We start from the raw sequence: 18,036 nt of genomic DNA on the forward strand, positions 1-18,036 counted from the left end.
ACTCAAGTGTCTTTATTTTTTAAATACATTGACTCAATTGAGTACAGTGAACCTCCCTTGACAGCCATCTCGGGTGATGATGAATCAAGTAAAATTTTCTGAAGATGGTGAATTTTTCGGAAACTATGAGGAAGCTCGCCCCCCCCCCCCCATACAAAGTCTCTTCTAATTAGTATACAAAAATCATTGTAATAAAGTTTTTTTTTAATTTTTCAGTTTTAGAATGTGTTTTCAGTAGAGTTGAAGCATTGTTGGTATTGATACATCAACCAAAAAACAAATCTTTATCAATATATAACATTTTTGAATATGCTACATTAAACTTACATTTATGATAATCTAACAAATGTTTCTTAATGGATTAGTGAATTCTTTTGGCCATGTCTTTCACTTGTCTAAATTCCTTTGCATACCCTGGTTATAGGAATCATACAGGTAAATCAATCCATATTATGAACGGTACAAGATAACTTGGGGATTCTTTAGGTTTCGAGGTACTTAAGAACAAGCAAAGAGTTCTTGTATGGAACTGAGGTTTTTATTTTTAGGTCCTTATTTTGTGAAAAAAGTGTACTTTTATCTTTTGTGTAAAAGAGCATATTTAACTATCACAAATCATGTAAAAAATTTCTTTGGCCTAAAAGACTTCACTGGGAATGGCTTGAAAGATTTTTTTTCTTTTTTACTGATGTTTTGCTTTCAGACACACTGAGCTCAGTAGTAATAAAAAAACGTTTTTATAAATGTAGTTTTGTGAAAGCTCTATTTCTAAGAAAATTTTTTTGAAGTGCCCACAAAGCAAACTCAATATACAATTAATTCCGACCCCTGATCTCATTTGAAAGGGCTCCTTTTCTGCATCAGATTCAGTTTGTTCCAATTTTCTGAATTCTTTAGAACAGCAGCTGTATGGGTTTCTAAAGTCTTGCGTCAACTCAATTCACCCCCAGAGCTAAAAAGCAAAATGTTACTAGAGACCACAACTTTTCAAACTAACAAAACTGCCATTTTGCTACGCTCATTAGTCCCTTAGCACCAATAGCTGTAAAAGTTAGCACAAGTTACTTTGGACCTTGGAGGGTTTTTTTTACAAACAACTTCGTTATGCATATTTTTTAAGCTTTGTCTTTGAGTTGGAGTGTGATCTTAATCTTTAATAATTATACTGAGCTCTTTGATGAAATTCTATTTTCTAGGGGGGAAGGGAAGAGATTTTTTATTTTGTTCCAAAATATTAATATATACAGTGAAGCACCGTTTCTACGTTTTTGAAGGGACCGTATAAAAAAAGCGTATAAATGAAAAAATGTATAATAGGTGTACGTTAATGTGTATTAGACTCTGCAGGGACCAATTTAAAAAACGTGTAATTGATAAAACGTATAAAAGAGAAACATATAAACGGTGCTTCACTGTATCTTAATCTGATTTTTCTTAACAGGCACTTTAAATCTTAGAACTGAAAAAAATTGCAAAGCAATTTTTCTGGGTTGGTGTCCTGCAGAAGCAGAGCCCCGTAGTAACTAAAAATAAGATCAGTTGCAATTTTTATAAGTTTATTTTCTTTTTTGTCGCTTGTGATCTTTGAGGGCTTGTAGTTTTTTTACAATTTTAACTTAATTAGTTTCGAAAAGCCGAAGAATATCATACCTAAACTGGAAAAGTTTAAAATGCAGAAAGCAGTTGAGTAGGGGCATTCAGGGCTCAGTGGACCATTTGATACTGTTATCAATAAATAGCAACTGTAGTCCTACTAAGTCTATAATGAAATGGCATTGTACAGTTATATAGCACTTTCATAAGTATTCAACTTATTTTTTTAAAATGGTTTTCATGAATGTAGCAGTATTTGAATTTCTTTTCCTGAAGTAAGCTTTTTTTTAGTTCTTTAATTTTTTGAAGTCAAGAGAAAAAATATAGCATTTTTTCAGACCAAGAAACTGGGTACGTTAGTCCACTTTTAGAAAACCCACAAAAAAAAAAAAAAAAAAAAAAAAAAAAAAAAAAAAACTTATTAGATAACAACAATATTCTAGAGTTAGCAACAGTGAAGTTGAAAGTTGTATTGATTCTTGAGAAAATGCAGATGGTTCAGTTGGTTGATTTAATATTTGGTTTAATTTAATGCTACATTAATCTTTTAATTTGGTTTAATTGTAAGCACAAAACAATGTTAGTAACAATTTTGGATAATATTTTTCGTTAAAATTGTAATTTTTGTAATGAAGACCAACATACCCAGGGCTTGTTGGTTCGCTTTACAAAGTTGTATAAATGAATTGAACTTGTTACTGGAATGATGAGAAATATTTAATGAAATTCATGGTGGGAAGCCAAATTGCTCATTTAATTGTTTGATAATATGAAAAGTGAACAATTGTGTTTCAACTCCCCAAAACAACGTTGGAGGTATAATTTGTAATTTTACATAATACCCTCCGCCTCTTTCCATTTTGAGCCGGATATTCCCTTATGCAGAGTTGTCACCACCTGCGTGAAGAATGTAGTATTTAGTACTATATGAATGCCTCACTAAATCGACTTAAAATCCATTGAACAAAAAGAGAATAGTTATGAAGATGGTAGAAATGTATTGAACCAAAACTTTATTATAAATTCACATGTTAAGCATTGATAAAGCACTATTAAAGCAGAAATGAGGAATTTTTCAAAAAGTGGAATTAATCAGTTTGGCAATTGAGGCATTCATATATACTGCTCAAAGCAATTAAAGGATATTGAGGTTTTGGGTTGATCTTGCACCTGGAGAACTTTTTGGATGATTGATACGTTATCAACAGCAGTGTTGCCAGATTGGGGGAAATTTCCCCATTTTGGGGAAATCTGGTGCTCTCTCGGGAAATGGGTTTTGAGGGGAATTCTTTGGGGGAAAATTTTTTTCTTGGGGGCGGGGGGAACCTGGGGTTTTTCTTTTCGTATTTAAATTCGCATCTTGACATCTAGTAGTTACATTGTTTGTATCAAACAGCGTTGGTTTAGCTTTGCTCAACTTTATGGAATTCGCATTTCGCATTATGTGGAATATTACGCTACGGAATTCTCATTAATAGTTCTGCGTGTGAAACTAATTGACACGTGAAACAGGCAAAAATAAGTGTGATAAAGAATGTTCTTGGATAAATATACATACAAAAATCATAGTTTAAATGTACATACAGAAGCAGAGTAGTAAATGCGAGCAGAAAAAAAATATTTGGTTATTTCTTATCTCTCGGTCAGGCACTTGTATTTATGACTAGTGGCACCCGCACGGCTTTGCCCGTAGTAGAAAATTAAGAGGTATTTTGGTTCACCTGCATATTTACAAATAATGCATGATGAATTTCTCGCCAATTGGCTTGCCCACGTTACGGTTCCACATTATGATAACCTGGTAATTTAGTTGTCCATCTTATTAATTTTGCTTGGGAAAATGTTCTTAAAATTGGAATAGCAAAAGAACAAAATCGAATTTTCAAAAAATCGCTTAAAGGTGCACATCCCCATGCTACAAGCTAATTCTTTGCCAAATTTCATGAAAATCGGTCGAATGGTCTAGGTGCTATGCACGTCACAGAGATCCTGACATAGATTCTGACAGAGGAAGAATCCTGGACAGAGACTTTCAGCTTTATCAATAGTAAAGGTAAAAAAAAAGATTAAAAAAAAAAAAAAAAAACGAAAATGGGAAGAAAAAAAAAAGTGGGGAATTTTATAAGAAAATTTGGCTATTTGGGGAAAAAACATTTTTTTTAAGAGACAAAAATATCGGAGGAAGTCTATTCATTTTATGAAAATATTAGTGGGGAAATAATTTTTGAATTTGGGGAATTTTGATAGAAAACATCCTTTTTTGGGGAAAAGTTGGAAGGGAATTGGGGAAATCTGGATTTGACCATCTGGCAACAATGATCAACAGATGTAGTAAACTTGATACGTTATCAACAGATGTAGTAAACTATGTGAGACAAAAATTACATTCGTTTGGCAGAAAAATTACAAAAAAAAAAAAAAAAAAACTTTTGGGAACAAAAGGAAAAAAAACTTACTTTGTCATATGAGAAAAACAAATAAAAACTGGGGTTTCCTTAAATGAAAATCGCTTCTAGTAGGGGTTATGGTAACCCTGGACAGTCAGCAGTGTAAAACACCTCTGAGGCATGGAATCAATGAGGCTATTAATGAGGGGCTGGGGTATTCTGCTCCACTCCTCCTGAAGAGCTCTTTCCAGTTTTCCGAGAGTTTGTATAGGTGGTAGACGTCCAGTAACTCATCGCCTAGAATGTCCCAAACATGTTCTATTGGGTTCATATCTGGAGAACACGTTGGCCATTCCATTCGTAGATTCCATCCTCCAAAAGAAAATCGCTCATCGTTAGAATGATATGGTCTGCAGTTGTTGTCCATTAACATGAAGTAGCTTCCAATTGCTGCAGGGTAAGGGAGTACAATAGGTCTGAGGATCTCACCTCTAGTTTGATGACCGGGGGGGGGGGGGGCATTCGTAGAATGACGAGCAGAGCGGTGCGCCTATCATTGGAGATGCCAGCATGTACCATCTCACCACCACCACCAAATCAGACACTTTCATGCAAGAACGCTGGATTGTTTCTAGTGCCACGTTCCCTCTAGATGAAATACGCCACTATCAGGATGAAGAGAAGAACGGGAATCGTCAGAAAAAAGAATATTGCTCCATTCATTTCTTCTCCAATTTACACGCTCTGTTACCCACTCCCTGCAGCGCTACAGTGCCTAGCAGGGGTGCCCATGGGTTGGGAACCGCTGTTCTAGATATTTTATATACAAGACAAATCTCAGATTTTCAAGAAAAGCAAGACATTATGAAATGAAGAATTTATTTAATATCTTTTTACATAAATGCTATATGGATTTAACTTTTTCAATAATTTCAATACTTTCTTGAGGGAAAGAGCTTTTTAAAGAGTCCATTTGTTGAGGAAATTCAGAGCATAAGTTTTTCAGTAAAGATGTTGCTGTATGAACTGTACCTACACAATAAAAATATGTTATACAAAATTATTTGAAATAAACTCATTTTTCCTTTTTTGAATTAAAAAATAATTTCGCATTTAAGTCAATGTACTTGACCAACAACATACAATTATAATCTTTAACCATATTGAACGATTAAAGCAATGTTTTCGAGTGCAATAGTTTTTTTTTTTTTTGGTTTTAACAGCAACCTTGAAATTGTTAATTTTTTTTTTTGACTTACTAAAATTGTTTTGAAGCTGAATTTAGTTTAAATGAAGAAAAAAGGTTTTTTACAGTTAAAATTTAACATGGCTTCAAGTGACATTTCAGTTACTGAATTTAACAGATGCTTTTATATTTCATCTTTCAAGAAAAGTAATTATTTTTTTAGTGTTTTTAGGGTTATTTGACGAATACACCATAAAAGCTTTTTGCATCTGGAAACATATAGGACTTTATTTGCATTTTTATGATATTTGACATTGGTTCAACTCTTTTGCATTTCCATTGGCAAGTACAAACCAATTCTACTAAAAACTGTTAAAATGGAAACATGTACAATTTTTTTTTGCTAGTTACTATTAACATCAATGAGTTAATTTATCCTCAAGCAGATCATGCACAATTTGTGAATATCGATATTAAAAAATAAATAAAACAAATTAATAAAACTAAAAAATAATAATATTTAACTTTTAGTACATCTTTAACATGAAATAATATTGAGCTAGTAGACTTAATTCATCAGTTACTTCCTCTCCGTTTTGCTGTGGTTTGACTATCTTTCACAAAGAAGGCATTTATGACAGCAGCATTTCATGTTGTTTGAAATTAAAATATAGCTGTTTAGTGTGGGACATACATCCCTCTTTTTCCAGAGAATGGCCCCTTTTCATTACATCATATAGTCAAACGTTCAGCAATCAAATCTATTATGTAATGATATGAAAATATTTTTTCTTTTTCTTAGAGAAACAATTTATATCTTCAAGAATATAATACATAATGTTACAACTGAATGTCAATGCAATGATTAATTTTAAGCAGGTAAATTATTTTTTGCAGTCAAGTAAATCCTCGTTTTACGTGGGGGTTACGTTCCACGGAAAATTCTAGTCATGACTAAATTTATAATAAGTTTAATGTGTACTTATTTTGATATATCATCGTCTCAGAGCAACCCTAAGACATCTGCTTTCAAACAATAGAAAGATATCCTACTGTTGTTCTGAGGCGACAATATATGCACAACATGTATAAAGAAAACATAAATTAATTTAGTGTTAATAATCTGGGAGCTGGCTATGACAGTCTTTCCCATGATCCCTTGCATCATTTCCATTCCTTCCCTAACAAATCAGAAAGATCATTTGCTATTGTCAAGGAATGGCTCAAATTTTCAATGTGAACATTTTGGTAGTGTGTCATCAATGTTAGTATCCTTGTTGGTTTTTTTTCCTTTGTCACTCCTAAAAGCTCTTCTTCCAGTGAGTTCTGATGTGTGTAAGTTTAATAACTTAACTTCTGAAAATACCATATGGGTACTGCATAAACTTGTAGCACCCATAGACTTGCATGTACATGGTTTGACTTTTAACTGGCCATGACTATTTGTCAAAGCATCTTCACGATTGTCGAGAGTCCCAATTGTCCTCTTTGTAAATCAAATCAAGAAATGGACATTCACCACCTGCACACAGCGTTCCAGACAGACTATTCGAACATCATCGGGAGGCAAGAGAGCGTATTGGCAACTGATATTTCACTGTATTGTTCCTTGTTCTGTGCATTGTGTTTGTTATTGCTATTTCGTTCTTTGTCGCTTTTTCTTGCTGCCAGCCATTGGGAAAAAAACTTCTGGAAAGAGCTCTGGAACCAATTACAATAAATATCTCCAGTATCCCCAGCTCGATTATTAGCATGCCAAAATGCAGTTTATTCCGAGTAATCTGCAATCTATGGAGTTTGGAATTTGAGAGAGGGGAAAATGTTTATCTATTTGTATTGCCGCATCACGCAAAAACAAAACTCATCCGCGTAAAATAAAATAAGGGGTGTTAAATCTTAAACTGTGTACAATCAAAACAGCATAAAACGAGGGTCTACAAAAAATATGAATAAAAAAAATTGCACAGAAGAGAGGGAAAATAATGCAACTTTTTCTATGTATTTATATGTAAGATGTTTCCTTAATTTTCTAAAACTATCAATAATAATTCGACAGATTGCCTTGAAACACCCACAAATGCAAACATTTTCCTTCAATGGATACTTTTCAATTTACAGCTGCAAATATTAGTTTTGAACAAATTAGTTTCAATTTAAATGGATGACAATTTTAGCTTAACATTTTTAGTTTCCAGTCAGCATGTTAAATACAGTAACTCTGATAACATTAACGAAGAAGATATAGAACATGGCTCTTTTTTTTGTGACAATAAAATAGATATAAACAAAAGCTAACAATTAAAATATAACCAAAATACCAATTTTCAACAAAAACTTACTTTCATTAAGTTTACTGCTACTTAAAGCTTCACATAAAACTTTCACAACATGAGGTAAATTTTGAAAGAACTAGAATAAAAATAAATTAAGAAATAAACGTACAGAATTTGTAACTTAGCAATTATCAAAAGAAATTAAAATATAAATAATTCTAATGCATTTGATCCAAAATATTCAAGTTTGAAATCTATAGAGCAGTTGAAGAAGAAGAATGAAATATGAATCTCAACTATTTGATAAAAACATACATTATAAATGAGTCTACCTGTTATGCTTCAGTAACAATCATTTCATTGATAATCATCAAAACCAAGCAACAGATAAATAACAAGCAACAATAAAATTAAAAAACCCCCGACTGAGTTGCAACTGTAGAATCAAGATGGAAAATTGAAAATCCGTTTAAAAGCCTTATATTATTAAAAATCAATATCAGGTATTTTATTTGCTATTAAATAGAAACTGGCAACAGATAAAAATTGTAAATCATTGCGTTTTATTTTCTTGTCGGCCAACAATTAATTTGGTTATCAATCGTGTGAATAAAGGCTTAGCCGTTATTGAAATCGGCTTTGAAAAAACGTTATACTTCGAATTCTATGAAACATGGAAGTTACAAACACAATCTATCTGACGCAGAATTTTTTTAATTAAATTTAAAAATTTTTAACTAGGTTTTCACTGCAAAAAAAAAAAAAAAACTTTTTAGAGGTTTTTAATTAATATATTCATTAATTAATGTCATCCAAAGATGCAACCTAGCCAGGGTTCATACACTTGTGGTTAAAAAAAATACCCTGACTTTTCCAGGTTGTTTATTAAAATATTCCAGGTTACTCGCTCCATTCAAAATTAAGTTTAAATAGCAATATTTTCAAAATAATTAAAATTGTTAAAAGTAGCAATGCGGAAGAACTGAAATTTTTCTCCTTAGATTAAAAAAAAAAAAATCTTTTTTTTTTCTTTCCCAAATTAATTTTTTTTAAACACTTTGTTCAAAATTGTTTTAATTTTCTTATTAGCATGTAACACAAAACATATTGAGCAAAATACAAAGCTATTTTCCAGTATAAATATGATTAACTTGTTGCATTGATCGCCATACCAGAAAATGCATAATAACAAAAATCAACATCCGCCGATTATAGGCCAATGCCAATAATCTTTTTTTTCTCTTTTGCTAATTAAAGAATGCTTCCATTAAAATTTTTCTTTTCTAGAAAATAATTAATTTTTAAAAATTCATAATTTGCTGCACATTTTATGTTACTTTCAATAGTTTACCTAGAGATGAACATCCAATTCTGTTTTTGGAAGTTTATGTCTACTTCCATCATGCAAACGACCAAATATGGCGAGTAAGTGAAAAACTTAAGATAATAAGTAGATTTTTGAATTTGTAGCATAAAAGTAATTATAAATCCTTAAAAAACTACAGTTAAGTCAAAATAGTTAGTTTTTAGCCCATAAGGGTCTCAATTAGAATAAAAAAAAATGTTCTGAAGATAAATTTTCACATTTTTCAAGAAAATAATTATAAATTATCCGAAAAAAGGGCACATTTTGCATTGTTTTCAATAGTTTGCATAGCAATAAACATCCAATGCCTTTTTCGGGAACTTCAGCACTTAAAAAGTCTTGTGTACTTCCATCTTGGGAATGACCAAATATGGCGACTGCGCCCAAAAATAAGAAGTAATTTTTTGAATTTATAGCATGAAAACAAATTAAAAATAATAAATCTTCATGAAACTACAATTCAGTTGAAAGGTTTTTACCACAAATTGCATCCAATGAAATGAAGATAAAATTAAGTTTTAAGAACAAAATTTTTCATTTCTCAAGAAAATTATTTAAAATAATAATAAAAAAACGGTTTTCAGCACATTTTGTGATACTTTCATTAATTTGCAGTTAAAGAAAACATCCAATTATGCTTTGCTTTTGGAAACTTTGGCACTTAAGGATCGTGCCTTACGTTTCATACGTAACTTAGAAGACCCTGATTTAAAAAAATGATTTTCCCAGATCATCCACCCCCATTTTCAGGCTTGTGCTTCCGAAGCAGTAAATTGTCCACTTCCCTGTTGAGTTTGTGCATAATTCTTATTCACCCGAGGAATTATTTTCTTGAGGGTCAAAAATGGCAGCTGCGAAAGTTTATTTTGGGTCGCACTTTTTTAATTGCCAGTTTCATTTTGCCTCAAAATTTTTACAATTTAGGAAAAATAGATAAAAAGGAACTATAGATCTCATGAAACAAAATTCCCTGGGAAAAAATTGGAAAAAAAAAAAAAAAAAAAATTGGGGGGCAAATTTGAAAAATTCCCTGACATTTTTAACTTTCATTTTCCCTGACAATTCCAGGTTTTCCCGGAGCGTACGAACCCTGCTAGCTAAGAACACTCTCAACTCTACTTTTGAATAAATTTTATTTTTTCAAAATCGGTCCATCTGTTTAGGCGCTAGAGTGCCATAGACAGACACACAGATACACACACGTCAAACTTATCCCCTTTTCCTTTGGGTGTCGGGGGTTAAAAAAAAACAATGAAATTGTTTTCTAGTAAAAAACGATGAAGTGTGTAACATCAATCAAAGAATGAAAATTTCAGCATTGGTTCAAGTGAATAAAATATTGGACAAGCTTTTTAACACATAACATGATTTTGATGAAATTCATTAAAATTTAATATGCAGTCGTGATATAAGACACTCACTGCTTTTAATGAACAAAATCAAGGAAAAACAGTATTTGTTTGAAAATCATTACAATCAGAAAAATCCAAAACATGTCTTTAAAATTTATTAATATAGCAACACTTTTCATCAATTCCTTTACATATCGATACTGACTGAATATATGTAAAATTAACTTTTCAAATTCCACAAAATTTTCTTATTTTAGGGATTTCTAAAGCATAGAATTTGGGCGAAGTAGGGGGACCCTACTCATTGGAGTTATTGTTTCTAGAAACGGCTCCTGTCCCCCCCCCCCCCCCAAGCTTGCCTCTCCTCCTGGGCGGTTACGTGTGCATTAGTTGTGTGTGTGCGTAGACCTGCGTGTATGCACGTTGGCTTATGTGCGTGAAGTCGTGTGTGTGTATGTGTGTGAACGTGCGTGTGTGTAGGACATGGACGCCTCCGACCAGGAGAAACGGGTAGTTCAAAACCAGAGCAGCCGCGCCGCCCGCCAGCAGAGGACGGTGGGCGGTGGTGCTTCATAGGCTCCTGGTCCAAGTTGAAAAAGGCACGGACACCAAAAACGGTCAAATGAGAACAATAAGCAATCATGATTGCTATAAAAAAAAAAAAAAATTAATTTGAATTCTGAAATTTTGAATTCAAATTTTGTTTTTCTCAATCACAAACTGAGGCAGGACACTACTCATTGGAGTTATTGTTTCTAGAAACGGCTCCTGTCCCCCCCCCCCCCCCAAGCTTGCCTCTCCTCCTGGGCGGTTACGTGTGCATTAGTTGTGTGTGTGCGTAGACCTGCGTGTATGCACGTTGGCGTATGTGTGTGAACGTGCGTGTGTGTAGGACATGGACGCCTCCGACCAGGAGAAGCGGATAGCTCAAAACCGGAGCAGCCGCGCCGCCCGCCAGCAGAGGACGGTGGGCGGTGGTGCTTCATAGGCTTCTGGTCCAAGTTGAAAAAGGCACGGACACCAAAAACGGTCAAATGAGAACAATAAGCAATCATGATTGCTATAAAAAAAAAAATTAATTTGAATTCTGAAATTTTGAATTCAAATTTTGTTTTTCTCAATCACAAACTGAGGCAGGACCCTACTCATTGGAGTTATTGTTTCTAGAAACGGCACCTGTCCCCCCACCCCCAAGCTTGCCTCTCCTCCTGGGCGGTTACGTGTGCATTAGTTGTGTGTGTGCGTAGACCTGCGTGTATGCACGTTGGCGTATGTGTGTGAAGTCGTGTGTGTGTATGTGTGTGAATGTGCGTGTGTGTAGGACATGGACGCCTCCGACCAGGAGAAGCGGATAGCTCAAAACCGGAGCAGCCGCACCGCCCGCCAGCAGAGGACGGTGGGCGGTGGTGCTTCATAGGCTTCTGGTCCAAGTTGAAAAAGGCACGGACACCAAAAACGGTCAAATGAGAACAATAAGCAATCGTGATTGCTCAAAAAACTAGGCTCATTTTTTTATTGAAGATATTTGTTAGAATCCCTTCTTTGGATATATGAAAGGATGGTGATTATTTTGTACAATTATTTTAAGAGTTTCTTCTTCAGATAACCTTAGTAAGATGTTTTTTTTTTTTTTTTTGAATAAATTGATAAATAAAATAAAAAATAAATAAAGCATGAAAAAAGTTAATGATTTAAAATGCTAGAAAAAATACTAAGTTTTCAAATAAAGACAAACCGGGACAAATTCCAAAACTCATGAAAATAGTAACGAACTTTGAGGCCTATAATCAATCATTTAGTTGGCAGTAACCGAGCTACGAAAAAAAAAAAGAGTATGGTTGGGGCGGAAAGCTTAGAGCTTGTGGGAGAGTAAGGGAAGATGTAAATGCATGGTTAAGGAATGGGAGAATGATTAAAACATATTTTCGAACACCTCTTTTTCTTATTTCGTTCACTTCTCCAAAGCAAAAACTGATGGAAGATCATCAAATTTCCTTTTAGTTCTGTTCTTAATCTCGGCAATTTTGTCAAGAGGGAAATCCGTCCTAAACAATATCAAGACCCCCCCCCCCCCCCCTCCAAACAGCTTTCTTTGTTTTGTCACCATTTAAAAAATAATGCAATTGTATTAGCATCATAATTCCAAATCTTGACAAGTTTTTGGTTATTTTCATATAATCCTCGTCATTGTATGGGCAATACTTTATCTTCCCCTCAAAGCAACAATAGGATACCTTACTGTTATTCCTGTGATTGAAATGTCTTACTATTGCTCTGAGGTGACAATATATATTGGTTAACCCTGTGTTATCCCAATTTATTTATTCTTCTTAAATTTGAGAAGAATGCTACTTTTTAAGGTAAATTAAACCTTCAGCTGTCATTTAAGCAGGAAAATGAGATACAAAATGTGATACACTAACTGCTTTTTGAAAAAATAGAAAACACTGCAAACTTTAATATTCTTCTTCAGAGCTTATGGGTTCCCAAAGGGATAAGCTGTCATTTTTAACACATGCAGTATTAAATCAAATTTTCAATGAAAAATTTTCTTAAGGTTGCTTAAAATAACAGCATCAAATCATTAAAAGAGTGCATTCAAAAGATTCACACAAAATTATAAACTTACTTCTTCTGCTCTTATGCTATGCAAAAATGACAAACATTCAAAAACTGTAGAATTTTCTTCTAAATCTTCCTGCAGGGGAAGAGAGTGGATCAACGCTGGAAACACCTATAGATTGCACAAAAAAGGGAAAATGAGAAATAAATCCATTTTGGTCTGTGAATGTTTCTTATGAACAGAAAAAAATGATTTTAAGAAATTCAAATATTGCTTTTATAATGCACTTAATTCTAAGACATTACACAGTTTATGCACAAGTAGCAATAAAAATTGAAAACATGCGAGTCAGGAACACATGGAAAACTTTTTCTCAATGCAACGATTTTGTAGGTGAAAAGATTTAACAGAAGCAATTTTTTCATCCATAAGTAGGGCCAAATTAAGAGGATTTTTTGAGTTTCTGCATGTAATCCCTCCGATTCGGATTGACGTCATAACTCTTCCATCAACCGTTGAAACGAAATTTTGCAAACTGGGGACACATGACTGCTAAGACATGGGCACATGAGGCAGGGACCCAGAGCACCAACATTTTGACAGCACTACATCTCCTAAGTTAAAAATTAAGTAGTTTTATATTGTACCATAGCAAGATATAAACATTAAATCTAGAAAAAAATTTCACTTCAAAAATGTATTCTTTTACAGATTTCAAAGCCACTTTGGGCTTACCATATATTTGCAACTTATTAGGCCAGCTCCACATTCTCCCTCAAGAGCACGAGAGGTTTTTCTTACGGCCGAGAGATTGGAGAGGGGAGCACAGAATAAGAGAGGCGTACATACTCTCGGGCGAGTGTTTTGGGCGCAAAGGCGTCACGAGCATTCCCGCACTTTTCAACTGTCAATGCCAAATCCACTTTGTTTACAAAATGGACCACAAAGTAGCTGCAGCTTTTGCCCAATGTGTGTGCATATTTACCACACCAAGAAGGAAAGAAAGAGATGGAAGAAATTTTTTGGACTTTGGTAAATTTGTAAACGTAATAATGCAATTAAACAGAAAATGAAAATATGAGAGTAGAACAGTGGCACACTCAGGAGTTTTTCTTGGGAGGGGTTAAAACAAAGGGGCAAATCAGCATTTTTTCAATTTCTCCCAGATTCATGTAGATTTTTTTTTAAAGTTTCGAATTATTAAGGTTTTATAGTTTTTATTTGAATTTTAAACTGACTTAATAAATTTTCAGGGAAGATTAAATTTTCTTGCTTTTGTTCTCAATGCTATCTTTCTCTCTATCTATCGAAACACAAAATTAGTTAGAATTCTCAAATCATGAAAGATACACACCAATCTAATGGGGTTGTTTCCATCAGTCAAAAGTACAATATTTAGTCACTGAAGCAGGGCTCATAGCAAGTGGGAAAAAATAAATAGGAGTTTGAAAGGAAAAATATAGGAGTTTGATAGCAAAATATATGAGTTTAAAATGAAAAAATATAGGAGTTTAAAAGGAAAAATATAGGAGTTTTGAAGAAAAATATATAGGAATTTCGAAAAAGTGTAGCATCAAATATGTTTGGAGCACTGTATAAAAACACAGAGCGCCAGTATCAATATAATTCTATTTTGCATGAGTCACAGATGTGAGAGCAAATGAATTTTTGTATGCACCGTCGCTAAAATGAATCATGTTTGTTTAAGACAATTTTAATTCAATTAAGCAAAATTGTGCATGTTTTTTTTTTTTTTTTTTAAACATGGAATTCTACATACAATTTCAGAGAACTTACGAGGTGTCATCAGAAGTATACCTCACACCCAAAATATCCATTCTCTGATTATTTTAAGAATTTAATCACAAAACAGTATGAAAAAGCAAATACAAAGTTTAGATTTTAACTTATGTGCTTCGAAAAATGCATCTCTTTTTGGTTGCTAAAACTAGGTAATAATTAATTTAAACATTCTTTTTTCAATGTCATCAATCTACCCGTAGTCTTTGGTATTGGTACCTCATCGTTTCAATGCTAACACTAACGATGAAAAGTCCCGTCGACTCCATGTCTCGAGACAATCGTTACAAAAAGTGTGCAATACTCTGCCTCCCCTTTGTTTCACTATTTACAGAAAAACAAAAAAAAACTTATTTTACCAAACAAAGTCAAAGAAAAAAGACTGCTCTAATGCATCACTTTTCTCGGAGAGAAAGAGAAATGGTCAGTCTCACACGCTTGTTTCATTTAAGCGGTGTGTTTGATTCAAATATTCTGCAATTTTCAAAAGTTAAAACTGGATTTCATTTCTTTTTTGAGAAATTGATTCATTAAAGTGGTCGATGCAATTACCTGTCGCTCACTCTAATGACATTATCCATAACTTGCAGTTAATGCGTGTGTATAAATATATGTATACACATGTATCAAGTTTGAATTTGACCTAATCTGCCAAAACGAAAGGGATGTTCGAAAAGCCCAAGTGGAGCATAGAACCATCCATTATCCTATGCAATTTGTAACCGTAACCGAGTAGATAGAAAAAAATGAGCCGAAAAAATTTTTCTGAGATGAGGACGGTTTTTTGAAATTTTTGGAAAACCTACACACAAAATGGAAAAATATTGAAATGTTTTTCTATGGATATATATTTTAAAACAACAGACAAAATCCTATAAAATCACACTTATTTCATAAAGATAGTTGCATTTTATCAGCAAGCTACAAGCTTTGAAAAATTTGAAGTACTCAAAGTTGAATTGGTACCAAAATCTGTACAGGGCATTTTCAAAAACAAACGTTTGAACTACAATCGGTCATTTGAACTACATGTAAGATTATATGTGACAAAATGAAAAGCTTTAAAAATCTTTACAGCAGTACACTTAAAGCTAACATGTTATACTATTAAAATTTCAAAGTAAACTCATTAAAAGAAAAAGAATTTATTGAAAACAAGTTAAAAGTTACAAGTAAAGCCATCTATATTTTGTATGTTTCATAAAAATAATCAAACAGAAGGGTAAAACATGTGGCAACATGAAAGATGTAAGAGCGCAAAGTGCAGAGGAGAAATTAGAAAAAAAATGGATGAATGATTTTTGCATTTTTGGGTAGCATTTAGCATCTGACAAAAAAAAAAAAAAAAGGAGTTAGTGAGAAAATATAGGAAATATAGGAGAATATCTGACAAATTGTGAAAATATAGGAAGTATAGGAGGACTATGAGCCCTGCTCAAGTTGATAGAATGAGCAAAAAACAAAAACAATGGTTTACTTCAATTTTGAAATGTCTTAGTCATTTAATAATATTTTCACCCCTTCATCACCTTTATACCTTTGCCCTTGTGACTTCATTCGAATGGCGCGCCCGCCGCAGGCGGGCGTCATTACGTGTGAGCATTAAGTGTAGTGAAATTTAGACTTACTACACCGCTAGTAGAAGTGAACTTGCAAAAAAAATGTCCACAGCCTGAAGTTGGAGAAAAAGAAAAACACGTGAAGCATTTTTCCTCATGGAAAATCTGTATTTATTATCCTCAAAGGATTTCTAAAGTTGAGGAACAACATCTTCATTGATATTTAAAAACATTTAGAAAAATAAACAAATATTAGCCGCTAATATACGACGAAACATTAAGTTTACGAACATGCTGATTCCAAGGAATATAAGGCATTACCGTAATACACAAAAATAGGCCTAAAGGCGTTTTATAACTTTAAAATTGACATCACGTTGTATAACGCCCTGCCAGGAGTAAAGAGCACTGGCAGACATCACGAAATCACGTACAACACATTGCGGCTATGTGAGGTGAGAGAGAGAGCGAAAAAGATCGCTCGAAGTATTTAAAGTCTTCACATGGCTTTCAAATTAAGAATATGCAAAACACAAGATGTGTTGCCAATGCAAGAAAGTTAAAGATATGTTGCCAATCAAAAAGTAACTCAATCAAAAAAAAAACTCTCACGGTTATAAGATACAATGAACTGGTGACTCGGTTCACCCAAAAGTTCATTCACTTGACTGAGTTATTGCAACCGATCGCACACATGACGTCACAACGTGATGCAATGTTTACATCGAAAAAGGATTGATTCTGCATGATGCAAAAACGTATTTTTAATGATTTTTTTTTTTTTTCAAATTAAGTGATTCTTTCACTTTTTGTGAAAGTTTAAATTAAAAATCTAACATTAGGAGTAGAGGGGATACCTCTTTTACCTGGTCTCAGATAGGAACTTCAAGGATTTAATTTATAATATTAAACTGAGTAGTTCAATATTTAAGAATCATCAAAGCACGGGTTAGGCCCATGTTAAAGAAACAAACCGTCAAGAGAAGGCAAAAGCCAGGAGGAAAGTGCAGAGACATTCGACAAAGTGCCCAGCACATCAGTATCAATAATCATAATAAACAAATTAAGATCGTAAAAGGGGGAGAATGCTCATTGGAGCAATCAGCAGTGGGAAAATGCTCTCATTGGTCAAGGCGGGAGGAAGGAGAAAGCCGCTCCCGATCGTCGCGCCGCTGTGCGGCGATTGAAGTTAATGGTTGCATAGTTAAGTATCATTGTGTTACTTGGATTTGACCTTTGAATATTGTTGGAGATATAGTCAATTTGATTTGCAATTTCTGGGTTTTGATGAGGGTATAATTTCGTAAAGAAATTAGTAGCAGATGTGACAATAAACGTGGAAATTGGTTCAATTGCAAGGTCTTTATGGAATGTGCTGTTTCTGATAAAATTGGGAGATCAGTCATTGCTCTTAGTACTCTATTTTGAAACAATTGAAGCTTAAGAATATGCGTCTTAGCGGCACATCCCCAAACTTCAATAGCGTAGAGAAGCTTGGGTCGGATTAGGGATAGGTAGATAAGTCGTTTATTGTTCAGTGACAAAGAAGGATTTTTGAGAAGTGGGTAATTCGTGATAAATGAGGTCTGCGAATCCTTCAAAATATTTGATGCGTGCGTATGAAAGCGCAGGGAGATGTCGAGGGTAATACCCAGGTACTTGACAGAGTCTGAGTAAAGAATGGTATCCCCATAAAGCTTAAGGGGGGGAGGAATTCCAGAAGTGCATTTTCCTTTGGCAAAGAAAATGGCTTTAGTCTTATTGGTGTTAACATCAAACCTCCAATATGTAAACCAACGCTGGAGTGAGTCAATGTGCTCGTTAATCCGGTTGTAAGCGTCAATGGAGTTAGAATTTGTGGCCAAAATAGCAGTATCGTCGGTGAACATAGAGATGAACGTGCATGGATGGGTGGGTACATCATACGTATAGATATTATACAGAGTCGGTGAAATGG

General features: G+C 33.8%; 1 protein-coding gene across 1 annotated transcript in view; it reads right to left on the reverse strand.

Annotated features, from left to right (window-relative positions):
• Positions 1-4,842: 4,842 nt before the first annotated feature.
• The window catches only part of LOC129220615 (importin-4-like), a 53,855-nt gene continuing 40,661 nt past the window's right edge, over positions 4,843-18,036 (reverse strand). The window contains exons 16-18 of the mRNA XM_054855045.1: positions 12,787-12,891; positions 7,506-7,575; positions 4,843-5,012 (exon numbers count right to left, since the gene is read on the reverse strand). Of these exons, the coding sequence (XP_054711020.1) occupies positions 4,885-5,012; positions 7,506-7,575; positions 12,787-12,891 (303 nt within the window). The 3' untranslated portion in view covers positions 4,843-4,884. The remainder of the gene's footprint in view (positions 5,013-7,505; positions 7,576-12,786; positions 12,892-18,036) is intronic.

This window comes from Uloborus diversus, chromosome 4, assembly GCF_026930045.1.
Source record: "Uloborus diversus isolate 005 chromosome 4, Udiv.v.3.1, whole genome shotgun sequence".
In the NCBI taxonomy this organism is placed as follows: Eukaryota; Metazoa; Arthropoda; class Arachnida; order Araneae; family Uloboridae; genus Uloborus; species Uloborus diversus.